Genomic DNA, 24,841 nt, shown 5'->3' on the forward strand with positions numbered 1-24,841 from the left:
AAACAGAACTGGTTATACCAGTTTTACCTCAAAGGGAATCCCCAGTTGACTGTTCAGACAAGCTTTCCATTTCCTCTGCCCCACTAGAAATTACATGTCAATTGTCTCTGACGGCAGTATGGATAAAAAGGTCGAAGGATAGAGAGAACTATCACAGTAGGAATAGAGAAAAGCATTCATCTTGATTGTACATAAAACTTGTCTTAGTTGTGTGCAAAATTTATAATGAACAGCAAAACTTTTGTTTCAGAGGATTCTCGTTCTCCACTCTCCACTCATAATTAAAACTATTAGGGTTTTGGAGTTTTAAAGTTTTTATTTTTTTCCTAGTGAAAACATTATCACAGGTCTAAGAAAGATAGAGAAATGGGATGCCTAATGTTTGTCTTTGAAAAGTAGCTTTGCAGTGCACCTGTTATTGTGAAATAGCAATGACGAGACTGTTAGAAGTGATTACAGATTTAAGGTACCCCATTTTGCAAATGTTCAAATTGAAGCACCCCAAAAGGGCCTAATTTTCAGCAGAGAAAGAGACAGCATTTAAAAAAATTGCATCCCCTAACAGGTGTCTCAAGCTTTGTACTCAAAATCATTATTTAAATATATCTTGCCCTAAACATCAAATAAAACACACACAAAGAAGCAGTATTGGAATGAAAAGTCATTTTATTCACCCACTTAAGAGGCCTTCTCCATCTTGTTCAGCAATGTTAAAGTTTTTACAAAGCTGTAGGGTAACCACCACTGGAACACAATTAGTCTTGGGTGTTACAAAAGCTGGGACAATGTTTGCCTGGTATTTACATTTTCACTGAACTTATCATTTAAGATAATTAAGTGATTGTAATGAAAACAGCCTGGTCTAGCCAGAAGAGCTACAGTTCCTATAATGAAGATAGATATTGACAATAACAAAATACATAGGCCTAGGACTCATCTGTCAGATTCAGGATGCAATATAAGAGAGAATATACTTACTGAAACTTTCCACAAGGTCAAGGGCAACATGAGTGGCAATCTCCATTCCAGTATTTATGTAAGACTGGCAGTTTTTCAAAGATGAAAGAGAGGAATCCACAGAGTTGAATGAGATTCTTGCACTGCCCGGCATCTTGAAATCGTTACTCTAGAAGTAACAGATAAAGCATTTTGAATGCAGCTTACACCCAAAGAATTTGGGAGAGAAAACAGAAGTACAGATAGCTAACCATAAAGCAGTGTCAACAGAATCACTGAAACAGCAGAGAGCAGGGATGGAATCTTAGCTCCCAAGATGCCAGTAGTTTCTGTGGAACTCCAATTCACCAGAGGTTTTCAATTCACTTCCTATTCACTATTAAGCAGAACTACAACACAAAAAGCAACTTGCAGTTTTCATCTGCTCGTTCCTATTGTTAAACCACAATGAGGTTCAAACTCAATGATTACGTTCACTTGAAAATTACTGCTCTATTTCAGATCCAAAAAAGCCCACATGCCCAAAAACCTGTCTGTGTTTTCTAGGCATGTTATCAAGTAGGCTTGAAAGAAATATAACCTCTTGCATCCAGTTCAGCCTCACCAAATACAGGCCTGATTCAACAGTTGGCCCTTGGAAAAAATAATCTAACAAAGGGCCACTCTTTTAAGAATGTACTTAACAGTAAAACATCTACCACCATTTTTAAGTAAAAGTGCACCTTACAAATGCTGCCTGCTTCCCCCAAAGCTGCTACAAACTTTTAGTACCAACATTCCATTAGCACAGAATAGCATTCCACAGGAATCACATTTAGTTTCTTTACCACCGTCTTCCTTTCCAACACAGATCCACAACCTACAGCCTTGCAGGGATTAACTGCTTCTCCTCTGTCATTAACACAACCTTCACGTGGGTTTGCTTATGCCGTGCCTATCCACACTGCTCACATCAGTTGGTTTCTTCTGGACATGGATCTGTTAGAGCAGGTCCAGAGGAGGGCCACAAAGATGATCAAAGGGCTGGAGCGCCTCTCCTATGAGGACAGGCTGAGAGAGTTCGGGTTGTGCAGCCTGGAAAAGGCTCGGGAAGAACTTATAGTGGCCTTCCAGTACTTAAAAAGGGCCTACAGAAGAGAAGGGGAGAGACTCTTTATCAGGGAGCGTAGTGATAGGACGAGGGGTAATGGTTTTAAACTGAAACAGGGGAGATTTAGATTAGATATTAGGAGGAAATTCTTTACTGTGAGGGTGGTGAGACACTGGAACAGGTTGCCCAGGGAAGTTTTGAATGCCCCGTCTCTGGAATTGTTTGAGGCCAGGTTGGATGGGGCTTTGAGCAACCTGGTCTAGTGGGAGGTGTCCCTGCCCATGGCAGGGTGGTCCGAACTACTTACTGAATATGAATAGGACCTAAAGATGATCTTTAAGGTCCCTTCCAACCTAAACCATTCTACGATTCTCAAAAATTCCAACTTCTGCTCTTCCTTCTTCATGCTTTGCCATAACTTGCTTGGATAACATGTAGCTATTATAAGAAACATGAACCTGGCATGCAGAATTTTATACTAAGTTTCAGGAGATAAGAAAAATTCTGCTCAGCTTTAGATACGCAGTTGTTTACAAAAATAAAAGTCTTGAATAGACAGAAATACTGCATTAGTCCAAGGACTATACTGAGATCATATTGGGGGAGGGAGAGAATGGAATCCATAACCACATTTGGGATATAACAGAAGTTTTATCTGAATTCTACACAAGATCCCAACGGGATCAGTTGTTCTATCAACAATAGCCTTTGACAGGCTATAATCCAACAGAAATCTGGAAAATACCTTCACAGAAAGGACAAAGCTTTGCCCAAGCTTTGCATACCCAAGGCTGTATCTCCTTCTGGTACTTTCCCTGGTAGTCCATAACTAAATCTTGCTTTCACCCTAACCTGAACAACATTGCCACATTCCTCATGAATATCATGCAGAGTCTGACACTTGAATGCCTGCTGTCATGCTCTCTTCTATCCTAATGTTTTCTTTCATATTTTTTTTTTCCATTTAAAAAATGTGCTTGGCCACTCAAGACTATCTTTTATGACACCACTTTTAGGTCACGTGCTTCCAACATTTTAAAAACAGTTCAAGTTCACCACTTAAACTTGTGAATTACATATAAATTGCTTTCCTCTCTGGACCCTTCTAAAGGTGCATTTTGCCACAGAGGAGGCAGCAGCCTTCAACAACAGCTTGTTATGTCAGCTCATGCTCTCCCCATCAAAAGACAGTGATTGCTACCTTTAGAGATCTTTAGAGGCTTGTCAAACAACAGAAGACAAGGAAAAAGTTCCATACAGAACTCCTTGAAAGTAAAGGAAAAGGATGCTCTTAAAGATTTAATAACAAATACTTTCAGCTGTTACTTTTTGGTTTTTTTAAAGCACCTGTTTGCCATCTTAGCAAGACTGTTTGTATAGAACCTCTGTGATCCAAATATACACTATTAAATAGTCACATAAAATCATGTTAGCAGCTTCATCTTTCCGGGCCCATTTAGTGAGAACCTAATTCCCTTCTTGAACTTGGTAAATCTCACTGAGAAAGCCTGCTGTTCTTTTGGAAATTTCACAGATACACACTGTGAAAGGCAGGAATCTGAAAAAAACAACAGTGAAAAGTTAAAAAAGCTTCTTCATTCTCTTGACATTTGTGGAAGCACTGAGCAAACTACACAGGAACAGAAGTTACTGTTTACAATATTAAATCATACCATTGGATTGGTAGTTTCATCTCAATCTGTCTAGTACTATTGGACAAATTTTCCTTTTTTTTTCTTTTTAATATTATTTTTCTTAGAAACTGTTTATGATCCCAAGCAAAGATTTCACTCTTGAATTTTCTAAGTGAATTCTTCAACTTTCAGCTTGCAGCTGTCCACTCTGCCTTCAGAGGAAAAGCCACATTCCTCACTGGAACTAGCTTCACTGTAGTGTTTTTTAAGGCACTCCTTTTTGCCAGGAAGGTCTTCAATGGGTCCATCAATGAAGCACTTAAAATTTGCAACTCCCACCCCCTCACTTCTGGAAAATACAACCAGCAAAATCAGAGTTGAAAAGGTGACCGAGTGAGACTACCCGAGGCAGGTTTTCTTCCTTCAACAATAAGTGATCAAATGGTCCAGACAAGGCTACTAAGCAGCAAGCTTAAATTACAGTTTCTATTCTGCCACTTATTTTAAAGATTTGAGCAAATAAGCTAATTTCTCTATGCTTCAACATCCCAAACTATGAAGGAGAATAAGAAAAAAAAAAGTTACTTCTATAACACAAGATCTAGAGATGACAAGTGCTCGCTGACTACCAGGACTAGTGCCTACCCCCGAGACACGCTCGGTGACCACCTACCGCAGGGAGACGTTACTTCCCCGCCACAAAGGTCTGGAGAAGATCCCACCACGCAGGAACCCCCGCTCCCCCAGCCCTCCACCTCACTCCCCGGCCCACCCTGCCCCTCCTCAGCCATGCACGGAGGATCAAAGGCCACACATCCCCTTCCCGCCCGCCTCTCCCCGCTCCCTCGGCCGGCAGAACGCTGCCCTCACCCCGCCCGAGGGGAAGGGGGCGGCCGAAGCAGCCGCCCTCACCAGCGCCTCACCTAGTCCCAGCCGCCGAGGCCCGAAGGGGCTCCTGGCCCAGCAGTGTCCTCCCTGCACCGACCCTCGCGGCGGCAGGGACAGGCGGGCGAGCTGGGCCCCGGGGAGGCGGGCCGGCCGGCCGGGCGGCGGAACCGCCTCATCAGCCGGCGCCTCTCCACATGACGGCGCCATCATGTGAGGGGAGGGCTCGGCCGCGCCGCACGGAGGGCCGCCGCCTCCTTCCTTTCCTCCCTCCTTCCCCCCTGCTGCCCGCGCCTCACCTCAGGCGCTGAGGGAGCCCAGCACCCTCCTCCGGGGGAGGGTGAGCGCCGCCGAGCGGGGCCGGCAGCGGCGGGGAGGCCGCCGGGTGAGGGGAGGCGGCGGGCGGTTGGTGTGGCCGCTGAGGCGCGGTTGGAACCCTGAGGGAGAGCACTGGGGCAGGGGGGCGGGGTGGGATGGAGCTCCGAGCCCGGTCCGGCCGCTGAGGGGTCCGCGGCCCGCCGGGGAGGTTGCTGCGGCCGCTAATGGTGTCCGGCGCCTCGCCGGGCGGGAGGGCTGGGCTCCCCGTTCCCGTTTCGGGGCAGAAGAGGCACTGTCATCTTGAATTTATCTCAGTGGCTTGGAAGGTTGTTCTTGGAAAGTCAATTCGTAACTTACTTTCCATGAGTGTTTCTAAATGCAAAAGCTTATTTTCAGCGCTGCCGCGCTCCTTATCTTGCAGGAAACATGTCAATAAATAAAACTGACCAGGAAATGCAACTGCAGCACCGAAGCTAACCAAGCCTTCGGTAGTACATGAAGGAATGGAGCTGTATCGTTTCCATTTGCTGTAAAAGTTTTCCTTGTTGCTAAAGCCTATCGCAATCACTGCGGTTGTATTTTCAAAGTGGGTAGCTAATATAAACATATCTTGTAACGTGTTTTTGCTTTCCTTGCTGCCATCTACTTGAGTGGTCTCAATCGCTTCAGTATTTGTGATGGTTTCCTTTTTCAATAGTTCTCTCAACTTTTCTGGTACAAAAGGTCGTGCTTTCCTTTCCTGGTCACACAAGTGACTGAGTCAAACACAGTGTATGTGCTGAAGATTAATTCAGTGTGTATTTTTTTTTCATTTTACAAAGCTGTGGATAATTTAGATTACATAAATTAAAAAAAAATTAGAATATGCTTAAAACCACATATAGATTAAACTATAAAAATACGAATACAAACCCCTCAATGTGTGTTGGTTTTGTTTTTACAGGTTATTAATGGCGCAGCTAGTTTTCTCATCAGACTTCTTCAAATAACTAACAATCAGAAGCTGACTGCAGGATTTCTGCTGCTCTGTCACATCCAGCTCCGCGATGGTTGATTTTCTAGCTGAAAACAATCTCTGTGGTCAGGCAGTTCTTCGGATTGTCTCCTGTGGAAATGCCATCATTGCAGAACTTCTGAGACTTTCTGAATTTATTCCTGGTGTTTTCAGGCTAAAGGACAAGGCTGATCAACAGAAGTATGGGGATATCATATTTGATTTCAGCTATTTTAAGGTAAATCCTTTTCTTTTATTGTTAAACTTTTCCTTAAAGCATTGCTGTCCTGCATAAGGATGCTTCACGTTATGAAATGGCCATTCCTGACTATTGTGTTTATTACTAGCGTTCTTCAGAATTGACTTCTTACTTACTTAGTTTTTACCAGAAATTCACCAAACTGAGATAGCAATTGGGACATGCTTGCATGCTAACATTACGCTTCTGGGCTGTCTTGTTTTTTATGTACTTCTTGTCATACTTAGCCTCATCTTACTCATTTCAGTGAGAAGAAACAGTCTAGGGAAGGTTCTGTGCTTAAAACCAGTAGGCAGAATGTAAGTATAACTGATACCTGCACTGAGAGTATCAGGGCAAGAAGGGGGCAGCAGTTTTAAGTGCATTCAAGAACAGTCCCAGCTACACCTTTCAAAATGTTTGATGAGTCATCTGGCCTGTGAACTTTGATGGATACCGATTATATAAAACTTGAGTATTGTATTCTGGGGGTGTATTATTATTAGCAGTAGTAGTTTCGTGCAGGAACATAAAATTATACTTTCACCATCAGGTTCTGAGCCTGTGCAGTTGGTTGTTTTTCCTTTGAAGCAGTACTGTGGGCAGTATGCCCGTCTTCCTTTGGTTATCTGTAGTTTATTCTTTGCAGCCATGAAAACTGCTTTCTGCTTTCCTGTTTGACAGTACTGGGATTGTTCGTTCGCTGGGATTGTTCGTTCGCTGGACTTGTCACATGTGCTGAATAAACAAATAGATCAAAGAGTAGTGTCCATGAAAAGCCGTTATTTCCCTTACAAAATTAAGCTTCTTGCAGTACCTATTTCTCTTTGCAGTTCTTCAGCGTGATTAAGAAGGAACTACAGAGACTTATCTAATCTGACTTTATCTGGATTGTACAATACAAGAAGTGTTAATAGTAAAGCAAGGGGGAGGGATTGTGGGTTTTTTTTAGTAAGAGTTGTAAATTTCAAGCACTAACCATGAGCCTTAGATGCTGAAAACCCTGAGCGCAAATCATTTCCCAGATACCTTTAGATCTAAGTGCTTGCTGTTTTTAAACAAAATACTTGAAATTTTAAAAGCAAGTAGGCATAATTGGAGAGAAATACAACTATCCTTGAAACTGTAAGATTTTTGGATGTTAAAGAAGCATAACAGTGCTGCTGCTTTTCAGAGTACTCACCCCAAAATCTAGAAAAGACATAAAGTAGAGATCAGTGAATTTACAGATATTTTCATTGCGAATGTGCCATTTCTGTATTCATGATTCTTAGAATTACCTAATGAGAAGAGATTTGAGATTTTGAAAATTCAGGCTGTTTACTTTGGGCATTTGAACTTCATGGGCAGTTTGGGGCCTGCTTTTATCCTTTGTTTTATGTAGGCATTTTGCACAAAAAGAGAAACAGAAGAGCATTTTTAAAACAACACAAAAAATGTCATCTGGGTATTAAGCTTGATATTTCATTTTAACTCTATTTTAAGCTATTTTTAGTAGTTCATGTTGACTAAATCCTTTTAAGCCATGATCTCATGCTGTCGTAAGTGGTCTGTGGAATAACGTTAACAGTATTTTCAATTAAATGTTAATATTTTCATCTGAACATTAACAGTATTTTCATTTAAATGGTGATGGTGAGACCAATGAGAAACGTTGACAGTGGTAAATGCTTAGAAAAGTTTGTACCATTGCTTTAAGGAATTCAAGCTCTTCATCCCAACCCTTTTTCCCCCGCAGTTGTTAATGACATAGTTTCTGCATTAACTTGGGGGACTAGCACTGAGCTAGATACAGAGTCTGTAAGAAAAAAAAGGTAGTGTAATACTTTCAAACAGTTTAAATGTATGTGAAATGAGAAGGTACTAAGCTTTGTAAGGCTTCAATGTTACGATTTCTATCTGAGAAATCAATTAGACCAAAGGTGTAAAGCAAAAAAAACCCAGCAGGGAGATAGTTAGCACTATAAAAAGCACACAGTGTCTTCAGATGCACTGGGCTTTACCCAAAGCATTAACTATTCTTTTCCATTGATTACCTGGGATAAATCATATTTAAAATCATTGCAGATTGTAACAAAGTGTAAAACTCATCTTTATGGAATCAATGTTCAATCACAAAGTAGCTTCGAAAACTACAGATCCTTGTTTTAGTAAGAAACGTTAATTCTGGTGTTGTGCACAGAGTGGTGGTTGTACGTGTCTGTGTCCTACTGAAGAGATGTCAAAAAGAAGTCAAAGTTAAATGTTATCTCTAAAAATTATTTTCTTTTTCTAGGGACCTGAGACATGTGAAGGCAAACTGGAAGCCAAACCTGAGTTACTGGACTTAGATGAAGAATTTCGTGAAAACAACATTGAAATTTTGACGAGATTTTATCTAGCTTTTCAGAGTGTACATAAATACATTGTAGATTTAAACAGGTAAGGTACCTTAAATACGTGTGGATTTTCTTACAGACTAGAGTACCGTTTAGTCTTAATACTGAGAAGTTTTTTCCTTAGAGACCTGATGTGCTCACTGTTGAAGCATATTCATGTGTACCTGGAAATCTGGATTGCTGGAGCGAACACTAACTTTTGCTCCTACTGTTGCTTACCAGCTTGAAAACATTTAACCTCTCTACCTCATTTCCTCAATTGTAAGCTAGAGCTACGTTTTCTTCTTTATCTTGGAGATTGTCTTGAAGATTTTTTTAATAAAAGGAGACTCTACATTATTAAACTAAGTTTTTTGTGGTCTTGCAAAACAGAATGTCAGGTGGGTTTTTTTCTTTAACTTTCATTTGCATTATTTTTCTGAATTTAATTTTTCGGTGAAGTTGCCATATTCTCAAGTTTGCTACTCTTACCGGTAAAAAAAGAATATGAAAGGTTCATTAAGTACTCTAAGAAAAAGTTCCAGAGAATCTTAAGTGTAAAAATTGGTTTTGTTATTGATCTTATAGGAAGAGATTAATTAAAAGATTACGTATTTAACATTATTAGTAAGTAGTGTTACTGGAAAATCATTTAATAGGAAGAAATCTTCTGTTAATTGAGATCAACATATTCTACTTCTAGCTCTACCTTCCAAATTGCAATCAAGATTAATTTATGGTATTTCCAGAGTTATTTTTGAGGAAACTTGAAAAAATGACAGTTTTACTAAATTTTGGAGTGGAAACCTTCTCAGTGCTCTGTTCTCAGGCTGTTACTCACCCCTAAGAAGACTAAGAGGATGTTAGCTGTAAGTTACAAAGTATCCTCTAGTGTCTTTCACATATGCCATCAGGGTATGGAGGAAAAACTGCATGCTCCTTGTAGTAGGGAAATGTTCTGATGTGTCTGTTGACTTTCAGAGAAAATTGATCGGTTGAGTTCTGAGGACATATGATTTGAGAGCAAAATAGTCAACGACTAACTCTTTGTTATGATTCCTAGATATTTAGATGACCTCAATGAAGGAATTTACATTCAGCAAACATTAGAAACAGTCCTCCTTAACGAAGATGGAAAACAGCTTCTAGTAAGTATTGAACAGTTCTGTAATAGTAGAAAATGAACCAACTAGTTTGGTGCCAAACTAGGCAAATATTTAAATTTACTGAATGCATGGAAATGCTATGACTCACTTTTAGGAGGACACAGACCAAAAATATACAGCCTGCCATTTTTCATATTGTATTGACTGCATAGTTGATGTTGGGTTAGTTTACCAGTATATGTTTGTCTTTGTGTGTTACTACAAAATAGCATTTATGTGATTTCTTCCCTTCATTCTTCCTTTTTCTGAACAGTGTGAAGCGCTCTATTTATATGGAGTCATGCTACTGGTCATTGACCAGAAGATTGAAGGAGAAGTCAGAGAAAGAATGTTGGTTTCCTACTACAGATACAGGTAATATGTATCAGTTTTCAGAAGGGCTTGAGGCTGGAAGGATGTAACATGCAGTATATTCAGTTAACTAGGTTATTGAATTAAAATAAATCAGCAACTCTTTGACTGTCTGGCGATACAGATAGACTCTGATAATTGTGCAGGGCTCTCTGCATGTTAATTGTCATAATAATGTCCTTGCATTAGCTGGTTTTACAGGTCTAGCCGCAAAACTGGAGCAACAGATTTTTCATGCTCTCATGATAGAAATTTGAAGTCTGCTGACAAACTTTCAGCTAAAGCTTTAATGTTGCAAGTGCCAGCTATGAAAGTATCACAGGTTCCCAAAAATGTGAGCAAATCTTGGTGAAAAGTCCTGAGTATCTAGACAATAAATGTGTTGCTTCTCGTAGTTACAGTGCTTGCTTAGTCAAACCAATGAGGAGTTTCCAGGGTAGGATGACAGCGTTGTTATATGACAGGATTTCAAAGGGCATCAGTGCAAATCCTTTTACGCATGTAAAAAATTAGTTATCCTGTTTCTATGCTTCTTTGACTATGTTTATGCCTCCCAGTATATAATGAGAGAGGATTCCTTAACTCTGGAATGTAGAAGTGGGTCAGGAAGGGGAATTCAGAAATGGGGAGGAAAAAAGGAAAAAAAAAAAAAAAAAAAGAAGAAAACTCCTCTGAATGTAAAGCTCCTTGCTTCTTTTCCTGAATAAAGTTCATTTTTCTGTTTGTGCGCTTATCTGGGATTCCAGTATGGACGTTTACCAGTGTCCTCCTATAATATGGTAAAGATTATGTTCATGGATTAAACAACCAAAAATCTCCCCGACCTTAGTTAGGGATCATTTTCTTGGAGGAAAGGTGTGATTACATGGCGAGGAGAAGGAAGGAATAGTTAGGTCATACAGCTAAATTTTTGTTTTTCTTTTGTAAAACAGTGCAGCCCGATCCTCTGCTGATTCCAATTTAGATGATATCTGTAAATTGCTTCGAAGCACTGGATACTCAAGCCAGCCTGGAGCTAAAAGACCTCCAAACTACCCCGAGAGTTACTTCAGCAGGGTACCCATAAGTGAAACATTCATTAGCATGGTTATTGGCCGCCTACGGTCAGATGACATTTATAACCAGGTAAGTTAATGTGAGATAAAAGAGGGATCTAAAACTGAATATAAAATGGTTTCTCAGGTTGAGAAGCCTCAACCGTGAAGCCTGGAAAAAAATAAACCACAGAATTATGGAGGTTTGAAGGGACCTCTTAAGATCACCTAGTCCAACCCCCTGGTTCAAGCAGGGTCAGCTAGAGCAGATTGCCCAGGTCTGTGTCCAGTTGGGTTTTGAATATCTCCAGAGGTGCAGACTGCAGAGCCTCTCTGGGCAACCTGCTCCAGTGTTTGTCCAACCTTGCAGTAAAAAAAAACAACCTCTTTTGTTTAGTGTCTTTAAATCATAAATGATTGGTCACTCTTAATAATTCTAATTCTTCCAGAGATTCCCATTCTTTTAGTTACTGCAGAGATTTATCATCCCTTAGTAGACAATGCATTTAAAAAGGAACACTAATATCACAGTTCTAAACTATGACAATTGTATTAATAAAGGAAAAGAATAGAAGTCAAAGCAAAGTATTAGTAATGGCTACTGTGTTTACAGTCTCCTCTAATATGACTCCTTTGAGAGATCTTTAATAAAGCATTTGCTTTTGAGCAGGCTTCTGTCTTTAGAATGGACAATCAATCTTATTTCTGTAATTATTGGCACACTTTTAGTGAATCCTGGATAACTGAAACAGTTTACGGATGCCAGAAAACCAGCATTTGAAGATTAATGAATGATTATAAGAAACAAAGTCTTAAATCTTTAGGCAGGAATAATAATTTAAAAGTAGGGACCTTATAGAAAACACTTTAATATTATGGACAGACATAATAACTTTCAAGGGGGAAAAATGCCTTTTCAGCTGTGCAGTGTTCTAGAAACAGACAAAAGATAACGTAGCAAGTTGTGAGGAGAGCCCATTTTATGACATAATCTATGTCTAAGATAGGAAACCATGACATGTTTGTGAGACCATACTCTTTTACTTAATCTAGAAGTTTTACTTAAATCAGCTGATACTTTGTATCAAGATTACTTGTCCTCTTTTTTGTATAATATTGTTGGTTTATTGCCTTTCCATTAAAATAATATTACAATTGTTTTTATTTCTATTTTACAGTTGACGATGAAAGACATAATGTTTCTATACAAAGCATGGTTATAAACAATGTACTTTTTCCAAATGTAGTACAAAAAGTAGGGTAGAAATCTTCAGCTCAACCCTAACTGGATACGGCTTGCTTTACTAAATGGTGTTATGTCTGAGGTGTTATCTCCTTTGATACTTGCAGCTTATTCTTCATGGCAGTGGGCAGAAGCTTCCTGGTTTTTCTTACTAGTCTGAACATTTAACCTAATACAATAACCAAACAAAATTAAAGACAAATAGGATGTTCCTAAATAAAAGCAGAGAACTGTTTTCCATTGAAAATGTTGAATGTGATTTTGATGCCAACTTTTTTGTTAGTATGGACGTCTTTTAATATATTATTCTCTGTATTTTTTTAAATGAAAGTTCAGTTGATAATTTGAATCTTTTTGATCTTTCTGGTACATGGAATTGGTGAATAATTAAACTATCTGCATCCTAATTGCCTCTTACTTTGATTAAATTACTCCCTGTTTCTATCCAAGATGAACTAAACATACCTAGTCCTTATAAAGTACTTATTTCTAGCTCTTCTCCTTTCAACTGGTTTTAAGGTCTGTGGTTCATCCCTCCTTTGACTCATTTACAGCACAGTAAAATGTTTCTGTAGCCTGTTAAAGTTAGCAGACATTTACACAGTCAACTTTTATATATACGGAAAAATATATCTGGTAAATATGCTGCATGTGTAAGTACATCCAGCTTACCTAAATATCCTCCTTGCCTCCTAATATCTATATACTGTACTCTTTAATGTGACCTGTAATATTTTCAAGTGGTTCACGTTGCGTTATGTTATGTTCAGTTTTGTTTTGTTCCCTTTTTCTAGGTTTCGGCATATCCATTACCAGAACACCGCAGCACTGCCCTGGCTACTCAGGCTGCTATGCTCTATGTGATACTGTATTTTGACCCTTCTATTCTTCATACTCAACAAGCGAAAATGAGAGAGATAGTGGATAAATACTTTCCAGATAATTGGGTAAAAATTCTGTTTTAAAACTGTTCCCTGGATTTAATGTTTTAGGAATAATTTAGCATATTTTTATGATATGCATTTTAGAAAATAATGATGTCCTAAAACTAGAATAGATTCTTCTCTGTGGAAATTTTATTTTGTTCAGAGTGAAGCAGTCTGAGTCAAACCTTTTGGATAAGCATGGAAGGCTATCCCTTGAAAGTATCAATTATTGTCTTAAATGCTAAATCAACTATAACACCATCATGATAAAGTTTATCATAGAAAATTGTATGCTCGAAGGTATTATAGGCATCTTCTAGTCCAGCCATCTCCTCAAAGCAGGGCTAACTTTGAAGTTAAATCAGGCTGCTCGGGCCTTGTCCAGTTAGTTTTGAAAATATCTAAAATAAAGAATCTACAGCCTCTGTGGGCACCTGTGGCTGTGCTTCATCACTCTCATGGTGAAGAATTTCTTCCTTCTGTACAACTGGAATTTCCCTTGTTGTAGCTTGTGACCGTTGCTTCTTGTCTTTTCACTGTGCACCTCTGAGATGGTGGCTCTGTCTTATTCATAACTTTCCTTTAGGTAGTGGAAGATTGCAGTCAGATCCCTTCGTCGTCTTTCTTCTAGCTTAAGCAAACCCAGCTCCCATAGCCTCTACTTACATAGTGGGTCCCCGTAAGTGCCTTAGCAGCCTTCTATTTGATTTATTCCGGTTTGCCTGTGTCGGTCTTGTGCTGAGGAGCCCAAATCTGGACACATTACTCCAAATGGGAGCTCGTGAAGACTGACTGGATGGAAATAATCACTGCCCTCAATCTGTTGGCTACAGTCTGGTTGATGTAGCCTAGTGTATGATTACTCTTTGTTGTCATAAGGCTGCATGTCTGATTCATGTTCAGTTTGTTCACCAGGTCATTTTCTGCAGAATAGTCACGTAAGCAGTTGGTTCCCAGACTGTGCTGTTGCAAGGGGTTAGTTTTGTCCCAAGGACTTTGTATTTATCATTATTCAACTTCATGTGGTTTCAGCTGGTGAATTCTTCCAGCTTGTCAAGGACACTCTGGATGACAGTCTTGTTCACCAACAAATCCACACACACTGATGTTATTTGGAAACTTGTTTAAGGATTTATTCCATGCCGTTGTCCAAGTAACTTGGAAGCAAAACCTGTCACTCTGTGCAATTCTATACACCTTTTCAGATGCAGTGATCAAAATGTAATTACTATGCATCTCAGTACTGAGATTTAGGAACTCCGTTCAGAAGTCCTAGTCTGCAAAAAATGCCGCTGAAATAGGCTGGCATGTAACAATAGAGTCCCCAGGTCATCTATATCAAAGGGAATCAGACTTAACGAAGAAACTATAAATTAATTTATATGTCTCTATTCTAACTATGAATTAATTTATGTATCTGTGTTTGTGGTTTCAAATTGTGTTCTTTTGTACCATAAGTGGAACAGTGAGGAAAGGAAGGAAGAAACTGTAATAGCTGGCTATTTTAATAGATATTAGAATCCTTCAGTTTCTGAAAAACCGAAAGCTTATTTTAGAAATGAGAACTTGACATTGTGAATTTTTTGTTACGACAGTGTTTTTATTCACTTGACTTCATAGTAAGACATATTCTGATCCGGTTAAAGATGTCCCCACTTACTGCAGCGGGGTTGGACTAGATGACCTTCAAAGGTCCCTTCCAACCCAACACATTCCATTCCATTCCAATTGTAAGACAACACCTATCTTCTTGTGATCAGGTATGGATGAGTTAGCTGCATCATAGAGAATACTTGACTCTTAGGCTGATTTCAAATGATTGTTAGCAGTTGAAGTGTAACCTTTTCAGGAAATGTCATCTACAGGAAAAAATGAGCTTCACTCCAACAATATGAGAGGGATCCTCGTATCAGCAGACCAGTGTCCCATTTGCCTTTACTGGCTTCCTTTTTGTCATTGTCAGAAGAGCTTAAAGGCTGTCAGTGTCCCCCTAGATGCGATCACTCCTGGATGGAGGAATATCGGACCAAAAGTGTGATAAAGCTCATAGTGCCACAGCTCTCCATTTCCTTCATCTGTCAGTAAATCAAGGTGTCCATGTTTAATCAACTATCTTACAAACACTTGTAAGCACTGTGGAAATGAAAAAGAAGTTGTAAGTTCATGGGGAAAATACATAGAGGCCAAGGATCATACCTAGTGAAAGAACTGCCAGCTTGTTTTCAGAACTCTAATTAACTGTGCCTCTAATTAACTGTGTGCCTTCTATTTCAAAGTCTTCTTTCTCCTTGATTTCCAAAGGTGGTGGAGCAAGAAGTACAGCTACCAAAAAAGTTTAGTTCTTTCATATTTATACCCACAGCATATCACTTTCTACTCAGATTGCTAAATGAAAAGTATGCCTTTTCTTTAATGAAAACATAAACACAACTTCTTGTTTTCTGCTTCCAATCTTAGGTTATTAGCATTTACATGGGAATCACTGTAAATCTAGCAGAAGCATGGGAACCCTACAAAGCTGCTAAAACCGCCCTCAACTACACGCTGGATCTCTCAAATGTCAAAGAGCAGGTACGTAAGCCGGAGTTAATTATTTTTAGCAAGATTCAAGCTGTGTGGGCATCTCAAGTATATTATATGACATCAGTAATGCATGGGTCTTTTGTTCTTGCATGCGTTGCATTCAAGTACAATACTTGGAGTACATAACTTTGAGTTAAAGATACTTCAAAGTTGCAAAATCTGGTCTTCACAGCACTGCTTGTTTCCCTTCCTCTTGCAGTGTTTGTTTCCCCTAAAAGTTTCAGGGTTGTGACTTGACTTAATAGATGCTCATCAACTTGTTGTTCAGTATTGGCATGTCTTAAGCTGACTATAGTGTTTGGTCTTTTATAGATAACAGTTTTAGAAGTTACGCGTTTATGCTGACAGTGTGTGGCACTCAGTTTTAAATAGGGCCTCATAAATTAAATAAACAATAATCTGGAAAAAGCATCTGATTTAAAAGAATGATACCGGAATGTTGTATGATGCAATGCAGTTAGTTCTTTTTACATTAAATCATTTTTTTCCATGCCTAAAAAACAGTGAGTAACATGGGGTTGGTTGATTGTTTGCCCAGTCAACAAATCAGTTGACTGATGATAGCTAAATGCCTCCTTAGAATCTGACCCCTGTGCTCAGGAGAGAACACACAGAAGTGTCTAATCGAGAGAACTGTGCTATGTGTTGTATAGTAAACTTAGGGAATATAAGCAGAAATTTTTCCTTAGTCTTTAGGGAAGAAGTTTTCTAAGTAGAACTGGCATTTAATTCACAACAAGTATTTCCATTCTGGAATAGATTTTTGTTGTTGTTCTTTCTCATTAGGCAATGAAATACTAGTACCAATTTTTAGGAATAATTTCTAGCAAGTACATAAGTGAATACAGGAAGTTTACAAGTCTGCATTTTTGAAACATTACACTTCCTGTGTAGGCTCTTTGCTTTAAAATTTAGCTTCCATCCTTTGTCATGCAGTTGCAGTGTATGAGATTGCCTACTAGTAATGATAATAATTTTAATAGCACATTTTTGATCTGTGTCCCCTTAAACGTCTCGGGAAGTCAGTGCCACATCATACATGATGTATTCCATTTGAGACAAATATTATACTGATGCAAGCTTTGTATATTGTAAGGCAAGCAGATACGCTGCAGTCACAGAGCGAGTGCACACGCAGGTGCAGCAGTTTCTCAAAGAGGGCTGTCTCAGGGAAGAGCTGGTGCTGGACAATATTCCCAAGCTGTTGAATTGCCTGCGAGACTGCAATGTAGCAATCCGCTGGCTGATGCTTCACACTGCAGACACAGGTAAGGCTTCATGCTAGGCTTTTGTTACAGAGCTGTTAATCCTACTATGCTGGTACTTCATGTTACGTCCCAAGGGAAGTTCAATGTGTGCTGCTGTTGAAGTCAGCAGAGTTTCATCTACTGTTTTCAATAAATTGTTGAGCTGTTCTTTTGCTAACAAGTCTTCTAAAGTCTTCAGCTGAAACAGCGCATGTGCATTTCTTTAATTCTTGCGAGCTAGACACAGATATAAAAAGTAGTATGAGAAGTCGTGACCCTGTTAAATAATACTCTGCAGAAAAAGTCTGGGAACTTTATCTTTTTCTGCTGTATCACTTAAAATACATATACTTCATATTATTTTAGTAATTAATAGTTTAAAAACAAGGTTTTTATTCTGTTGAACTGAAATTCAGATGAAACTGTTGAATAATGTCTCTGACATGAGTTTTGGTCTGTAAATGTACCTATTTAGACATTCTCTATGTTGAATGCTTCTGCTGTCTTTGAGGCTTCTTGGTATGTGAGAGGGCTTCTGTTACACCTCCGTGCTTTTTCTGTAATGGTTTTAGAAATGTTGGTCTCCAGGTTTCTCACTCAGGTGCGCTAAACTCACATTTGGTTTGCAGAAGCTCACAGAAGAGTTTTAAGACAGCTGAAGCACCACAGAAACCTTAATTATTTCCTGTTCTAAGGAAGGGTTATACAAGGGTGGTGAGACCCATGTAAATGGAGAACAAGTGGGGACTTACATGAGAACAAAATGTTTTTTGCTTTCAAGCTATTAAAAAAAGAGTTTATTTACAAAGATTTAAAAGCTTGGCCAAATTCTGTAACAGTGGAGAAATGTGTTTCTGTTTTCAGCTTGTGATCCAAATAACAAACGTCTCCGCCAGATAAAGGATCAAATTCTGACAGACTCAAAGTACAATCCCAGGATTCTTTTCCAGCTTCTCCTGGATACAGCTCAATTTGAATTCATTTTGAAAGAGGTAATGTGCTGCTGCCCTCCTTCATCATTTCCCCCTGAATGGCAGAAGAGAACTGAACACTTGAATAGTAGTAGTACACTCACCGCACAGTCCACTTACATAAAGAATTATTATTTTGATTTGTTAATTGTGAGTTTTCTGTAGAAGATTACATGCTACTATTGCTTGGAAGTGACTTTTGCAGTCTTCTCGATAATTGCCAGTTTTCATTCTTCCCAATATGTTTATATTTGCTCAGAATTTTGCATGAACATCCTGATAACAGGCATAATAAAATCTGTTGAGGAAGCTGCGTAAGTTTTTATCCTGTTGTACTTCTTTTTTTCAGGCTGTCTTTTAAACAGAGACAAAAGCCTATGTATGTTGAGGATAAGCTGCTTATGAAGTTCTGCCATTTCTAAAAGATTCCCCATTTAATGCTCTGGTACTAACCTGGTAAAATAGTTGAGAGTATGCTTAATGTCACGTATATGCTTTTTAGAATTGGGTTTCTCTGCATAGGCTGAGATGACTATGTGAAGTATAAGTCAACATTAGACCAAAGTCTTCCAGGATCTCTAAGATAAAAAAGTTGCTTGATATTTTTATAAATGACTACAAATCAACAATGTCTGCATCATACTGTTTTTAAACATTCAGTTAATTTTGATCACTGTATGTCCATCATGCTGTCACATCCCACTCTCAGGAAAGAGGTGGGGTAAGTGACTTCAAATTCGTAAATTCCCAACCGCACGGACTCAGGTGAGATAAATCTCAAGGTCCCTATAGAAACATTTATTAGCTTCCCAAAATTATTTAGTATTTTTATTAGTATAGGTTTTATTATTAGTATAGGTTTTAACAAGTCCATGATAATTGGTTAGGTATATAACAAGTTATGGCAAATGGTGAGGTATGCATTGTGTTACTTAACAACAGGTATAGGACAACTTATGGCAAGCGGTACTTAAGGTCATTACTTAACAACTCTAACCGTTACTTAACAGTTCTAAGAGAAAAGAGAAACTGAGGGGCAGAGAAAGGAAAAGACAGAGGAAAAGACAGAGATAAAGAGATCACCAGTCCTGGTTCCAGCATCTTTTTCAGGGAATCTTCCCAGGCACAAATCTTCTTTCTTGGAAAAATCTTCCCAGGCATGGTCGTCTTTCTTGGGAAGAATCTTCCCAGACACAACCTTCTTCTCTGGTTTCTTCTTTGTTCCCCCTTTTGTGTTTGTTGAGTTAGCATGGTCCACCCCCCTTGCCAAGGGCAGCCGTGTCCCAGGTTTCTCCCTTGTCCCAGGTTTCTCCCTTGTCCCAGGTGATGTGTAGCATGATTTTGGTGGAGAGATGAGTGCCATAGTCATACATGTTTAGCATGATCTCTATAATCTTCATTAGCATGTGCAGGGGCGCGCACTTTCATAAGCATTTTGCGGATAATGAAGCAAAGGTCGCTTATCGGACACAATGGCCTTGAGAACTGAGAACTAACTCACCATACAAGTGGCAGAACTATCCTGTCTTCACAAGACAGTTCTCCCACACTTTCAGGTGCCAGAAGTGTTAGCCTTATCAGTTCTTTGAAGGCCAGGCCTGCATTATTTATTTCCTTGAGAGCGTTTGAGGCATTACATTGAAGGCTTGGAGGGCCTTCTGCCCATTGTCAGGGAATTTACAGTCTGTCTCTTACACATGCTGGCTCTATTTCTTAATAGTTTTAATTTTGTGTTTAGTATTTTGGCAAGACCTTGAAGTTACGTAGTAGTCACTGTAAGTCAGTTCCATCTGTTTTCAGTATTATTTCATCTATTGTAGCATGCGTTCTTGCCAGTTTTGTAAACAAAATGCTTTGTTTTTCAATAGATGTTCAAGCATATGCTGTCAGAAAAACAAACAAAATGGGAAAACTACAAAAAAGAAGGATCTGAAAGGATGACTGAGCTTGCTGATGTCTTCTCAGGAGTTAAACCTCTTACTAGAGTGGAGAAAAATGGTAATTATTAAAAACTAAACAGTGTGTGGGGGGATAATTTTGTTTTTTATTTCTAAGCTGATACCAAAAGAACATACATGATGCTAATACTGATAATAAGACAAATTTTCATGTCTTTCGCATGCCACAGTGGTCTCTTACATGCTGTCTTGTTTAGGTTTTCTGCATATATTCCATATGTAAGCCATATATTTAGGTACCTAATATTTAGATGGCCCTATTTTTAAAAATATTTTTATCACTTTATTTAGATATGCCAGGTAAGACTATGAAATGCCAATATGCTTTTCTATGTATAATGGAGTTCACATTGACGTGTTCCATGTACAAAGGAGTGTGAAGATCATTCCCATTAAATATGGGGATGATTTAACCTTTCCTCTCATTCTTTCCCTAATTGTAACCTGGATTTTGGCTGTATCAGCATTTTTTTCAAACCTTCTCTTACTTCTTGTCTGCATAAGTGGTATTCTCCAAGTTTTCCAAGGACTTAAAAGTGTTGAATCTGTGTTTCTTTCCAAATTTCTTGCTGTTTTTTGAAATATCTTTTTTTTTCTTTTTTTTTTTTTTTTTTTCTTGAACTGGTGTAAGAATAAGAATTGTAAATCACTCTCTTATTTGATCGGGAGCACTGCATAAAGCATCAGTTTAAGGGCAACGTTTGTGATCAATCCAAACCCATAAAACTTAAAATACAGGCAATTTTTCCACCTACTACCACTTAAAAGCAGAATTACCTTACTGAAATATTTCCCTTTATCTTTTTCATGTCATCAGACTTGTAACTGAAACATAGAGATTGCCACTACCAAGGCAATTAACATTGTAAAACAGTTCATGAAACAAAAATTTATGATTTAAAGGGCGTTATCATCTTTGTATAGATTTTATAATGCCATTTGTGTTGGTAAGTGGGGTTTTTTTTAATATTGTATGTGAAACTTACCTGAGCAGTTGCCATTTTACAAGTCTACATGTTGAAAAGACTAGGAATATAAGAGTAAGATGAAAACTTTTAAAATAATCTCCTACATGTATAGCTTCTTTTTACTAGCAAGTTCCCTGTGTCTTTGTTACTTATCATACATGCAAAGATTTGATTAAATTTTTTCCTGTTCTTACATAGAAAATCTTCAGGCTTGGTTCAGAGAAATCTCCAAGCAAATAATGTCTCTAAACTATGACGATTCCACTGCAGCAGGCAGAAAAACTGTGCAGCTGATACAAGCACTGGAGGAGGTAGGGCAAGAAATTTTGAGATAAATGACCTCATCCTTTTGAAAAATAGCATTTGATACACAGGCACTGACTTCCAATAGATGAGTAACAAAACAGATTTGCGTTTTAACAGTAATTTAAGCCTTTAGATTTTTGCAGTTTTATATATACAATCAGAAGGACTTGCTTATAGACCTTGTGATTTTTAAGATAAGGGATATAGCATGAAAAATCACGCCACATGGGTTAGTAGGGTTAGTATGTTTTTTTTGAAGAAATGAATTGTGTTAAACATTATTTGGCAACACGACTCACTTTATTAGAAATTCTGAAAGTAAATTCATTTGAATCTAGAGAGGGTGATTTGAAAGGCAGAATAAAAATATCCAGATTTGGTTTGTGTACATTTCTTCTACTTCCAGGATATAAAAGAATACTCAGTATGGTGTTTCACAGTACACCTCCTCGAGTAACTTTGTGAAATTTATTATTTAAGCCACTCTAAAGTAGGCCAGGATTTGTTAAGTATCTTACTGTAGTAACATCCTGAAGAAATATGTCAGTTTACTGATTCTATTTGTATCGCTTTTTGTTAAAGTTTAATAGGAAAAAAAAAAGGAATTGTTTTATGGGGTTGGTTTGTTTGTTTGTTTTTTAAAATATAGGTCCAAGAGTTTCACCAGCTGGAAACTAACCTGCAAGTTTGCCAGTTTCTGGCTGACACCCGCAAATTTCTCCATCAGATGATCCGAACTATCAACATTAAAGAAGAGGTCTTGATCACCATGCAGATAGTTGGCGATCTTTCTTATGCTTGGCAATTAATTGACAGGTATCTCAGCAGGAGCTTTTCCTTCCAAGTCAGTCATCATTTGCAAAACTTGTGGGAAATAACATGCATAAATATTATTAATGCTGTAAGCTTTCCAATTTGAAAACAATCCTGAAACCTTGTTCTATGAGTTGTTGAGTATGAGTATATTTAACTCTCATCAACTTGAATAAGAGTTAACAGCCATCCTTGTCATGTTGTTAGCTGCAGGTTAAGTGATAGTGTAACTTTTTACTGTCTGTCCTCTTCTAACTATAACAATTTCTTTAAGCTTCTGCCTCAAGCGTTTAGTCTAGTTAAGTGTTCTCCAAAATACTGGAGTTCCTATTTCAACCAAAAACAAACAAGGAAAGACAAATGTTAGAGAACTCCGTTTTCCATCATATGATTTTGCAAAGCTGCTAGTTCGTTACCTTGATTGTTAATGCTCCCTGATGCCCTCTTCTTTTGCCCCACCTACCCTTTATCATATAGATTTTTTTCTAACCAATATCTCTTCAGACCAAAATCCTCCTTTAGTGAAATTCTTTCGTGATCTCCTGTGCCATTTCTAGATTACACTGGTGCTAGTGGCATGTGATTTAACTGTTGAAAATAAGAGTTTCAGGGGAAGAAGCTGATTTGTTTTGTTTGTTTCCTACCCCAGCTTTACATCTATTATGCAGGAAAGCATCAGAGTCAGTCCATCTATGGTAACTAAACTCAGAGCCACTTTCCTAAAGGTGAGTATGAACAGCTGTGAATGTACTTGAACACTGCAGGTCAACCAAGGCATTTGTTAAATAAGCCTTAAGGCTGTGAAGTCACAAAAGAGTCAAAACTTCCTTTTACCAGCGTTTTCTACGTCCAGATTTTTTGTACTCTACTAAATGAACTCCACGTTAGTTTTAAAGAAAATAAAACCCAAGTTATGCAGGGTTTTTATGCAACAAGTTATATTGCTTCTGTTAGGCAAATAAGTCTCATCATCCGGCTTCTACTCATTATAGGTATTTGCTGGAGCCATTGGGGCACAGCTGGGATCCTCTGCATATGTATCAGAGGAGGCTGAAGGAATTACAAGTTATGTTGGCTATGCCCTTTGTCTGTCATGATGAAGATCTGGTATCAGATGAAAATACTATTTTCTGTAGAGAGAAGAATGGGAAATAGCATGAGGGAGAGTGTAAAACTACAATAAAAAAGATATCTCATGCAACTGTTAAGATTTAAAAAAAATTATTAAGGGTAATGTAGTATTACAGCCTGTTGGACTTTTTTGACTTTTAACAATTATTTTTTTTAATTGCACTTGGCAAACCTGCTGTTGTAACACTGCTCTTTAGGAAGAATCTAGTGCTTTGAGTTGTAGGTTAAGAGCCTGAGCAAGAGAATTCAAGCACGTAATTTATCTTGGAAAAACAGACACATGAAGTTAAAATGTTGACTTTATTTCTAGCTTGCTTCTGCTCTTGACTTGCCACTTCTCCGCATCAATCAAGCAAACAGTCCCGATCTTCTCAGTGTATCACAGTATTATTCTGGCGAGTTGGTTTCCTATGTAAGAAAGGTAAGCATTTGAAGAAGCTCAGTTGTCTTGTTCTCTAATTACTTTTTCTTAATTGAAGATATTTTTTGTTTAATGAGAATATATTGACTGTGTTCATTTTCTTCTGTCATTTACAAAGGTTCTGCAGATAATTCCAGAAAGCATGTTTACATCTCTTCTCAAAATTATAAAGCTTCAGACTCATGATATTATTGAAGTGCCTACTCGCCTTGATAAGGACAAGCTACGAGATTATGCTCAACTTGGACCAAGATACGAGGTGCAGTTAAAATAGGAAATTCTGAAAAAGTATACCGTATAGGTGGCTAACTTCAACCTAAGTTTAAATTGGTACAGTTCCATGGAGTTTAACAGTGAAGTTGGATTTTCTGACTAATTAAGGATTAAAATTGGCTAGTGTTATTGTGAGTATACCTTAGGCTTCCTCAGGATAGATGAGTAACTTTTGCTCTTCTGTTTGTAAAAGTTTCAATTCTTGGTCTTGTAGGAAAGGGGAGGAAAACTAAATATATTTATAAATGAGGGTAAAGATTTTTTTGGATTTATTTAGGGGGGGTAAGGGGAAACCCTAAAAACCTGAATCTGAAATGAAGCCCTCTACATTCCACCTTTGGACTGCTTGTCCCAGGAGGAGGAGGAGGTTGAAGACTGAATAGGCCAGCAGGGTTAAGCTTTTTGCTGCCCTCAAATGTGAAGACAGGGTAGAGGCACGTGGGTTTGATCAGATAAAGCTGCTGTTGCTCATTGGCTTTTTGTCTGTGGGTTTTTTCCTGCACTGTTAGCAGTCTGGAAGAGTGAGCAAACATTAAAATTACTTGGTTTTATTTTTAATAGAGGGAGATGAGGAGCAAAACCTGAGTAGACCAGTAACTCTTTCCCTCAAAGAATATATCTCCAATTATCAGTTAAGATGCCAGCTTTGTGCAGCAGTTTTTGTCAAAGTGCTCACTTGTTAGGTGTTTATACAGACAAGCTGTGGTCTCTGATTAAGCTGATGTTCAGACCTGAATGCTAGGTTTAGACTCCCTCATTAAACTTTGGAAAATGGGTTTATTTTGTGTGGGGGCAGGGGTGGAGGAGGCAGCAGTATTCCGTAATATTTCTTTTATTCTGAGGAGGCAGAGGGGAAACTACTTACCTTACACAAAAGCTTTTCGCTTTTGATTGCTGTAGAATTTTAAGGCTGAGATGGGTTGTCTCTGTTCTATATCATAAGTGTCTTAAAGATTGGCTTGTCTGAACTGTGAGCA

General features: G+C 38.4%; 2 protein-coding genes across 6 annotated transcripts in view; one reads left to right on the forward strand and one right to left on the reverse strand.

Moving 5' to 3' along the window:
• Positions 1-5,006, reverse strand: part of NSMCE2 (NSE2 (MMS21) homolog, SMC5-SMC6 complex SUMO ligase) — a 132,737-nt gene extending 127,731 nt beyond the window's left edge. Inside the window, exons 1-2 of one of the 3 annotated variants that reach the window (XM_054193384.1) lie at positions 4,866-5,006; positions 979-1,126 (exon numbers count right to left, since the gene is read on the reverse strand). In XM_054193384.1, coding sequence (XP_054049359.1) covers positions 979-1,111 — 133 coding nt within the window. In that variant the 5' untranslated portion in view covers positions 1,112-1,126; positions 4,866-5,006. Of the gene's footprint in view, positions 1-978; positions 1,127-4,604; positions 4,780-4,865 lie in introns of those variants that run through there. The other 2 variants (XM_054193385.1, XM_054193383.1) reach the window with 2 other exon arrangements.
• Positions 4,771-24,841, forward strand: part of WASHC5 (WASH complex subunit 5) — a 29,867-nt gene continuing 9,796 nt past the window's right edge. The window contains exons 1-16 of one of the 3 annotated variants that reach the window (XM_054193380.1): positions 4,771-4,906; positions 5,828-6,116; positions 8,392-8,537; positions 9,537-9,621; positions 9,893-9,993; positions 10,923-11,115; positions 13,062-13,214; positions 15,651-15,764; positions 16,873-17,044; positions 17,888-18,015; positions 19,863-19,992; positions 21,119-21,231; positions 21,876-22,042; positions 22,689-22,764; positions 23,481-23,591; positions 23,710-23,850. In XM_054193380.1, the coding sequence (XP_054049355.1) occupies positions 5,931-6,116; positions 8,392-8,537; positions 9,537-9,621; positions 9,893-9,993; positions 10,923-11,115; positions 13,062-13,214; positions 15,651-15,764; positions 16,873-17,044; positions 17,888-18,015; positions 19,863-19,992; positions 21,119-21,231; positions 21,876-22,042; positions 22,689-22,764; positions 23,481-23,591; positions 23,710-23,850 (2,016 nt within the window). In that variant the 5' untranslated portion in view covers positions 4,771-4,906; positions 5,828-5,930. Of the gene's footprint in view, positions 4,952-5,261; positions 5,471-5,827; positions 6,117-8,391; positions 8,538-9,536; positions 9,622-9,892; positions 9,994-10,922; positions 11,116-13,061; positions 13,215-15,650; positions 15,765-16,872; positions 17,045-17,887; positions 18,016-19,862; positions 19,993-21,118; positions 21,232-21,875; positions 22,043-22,688; positions 22,765-23,480; positions 23,592-23,709; positions 23,851-24,841 lie in introns of those variants that run through there. The other 2 variants (XM_054193379.1, XM_054193382.1) reach the window with 2 other exon arrangements.

The sequence above is a fragment of the Rissa tridactyla genome, chromosome 2, assembly GCF_028500815.1.
Source record: "Rissa tridactyla isolate bRisTri1 chromosome 2, bRisTri1.patW.cur.20221130, whole genome shotgun sequence".
NCBI lineage: Eukaryota > Metazoa > Chordata > Aves > Charadriiformes > Laridae > Rissa > Rissa tridactyla.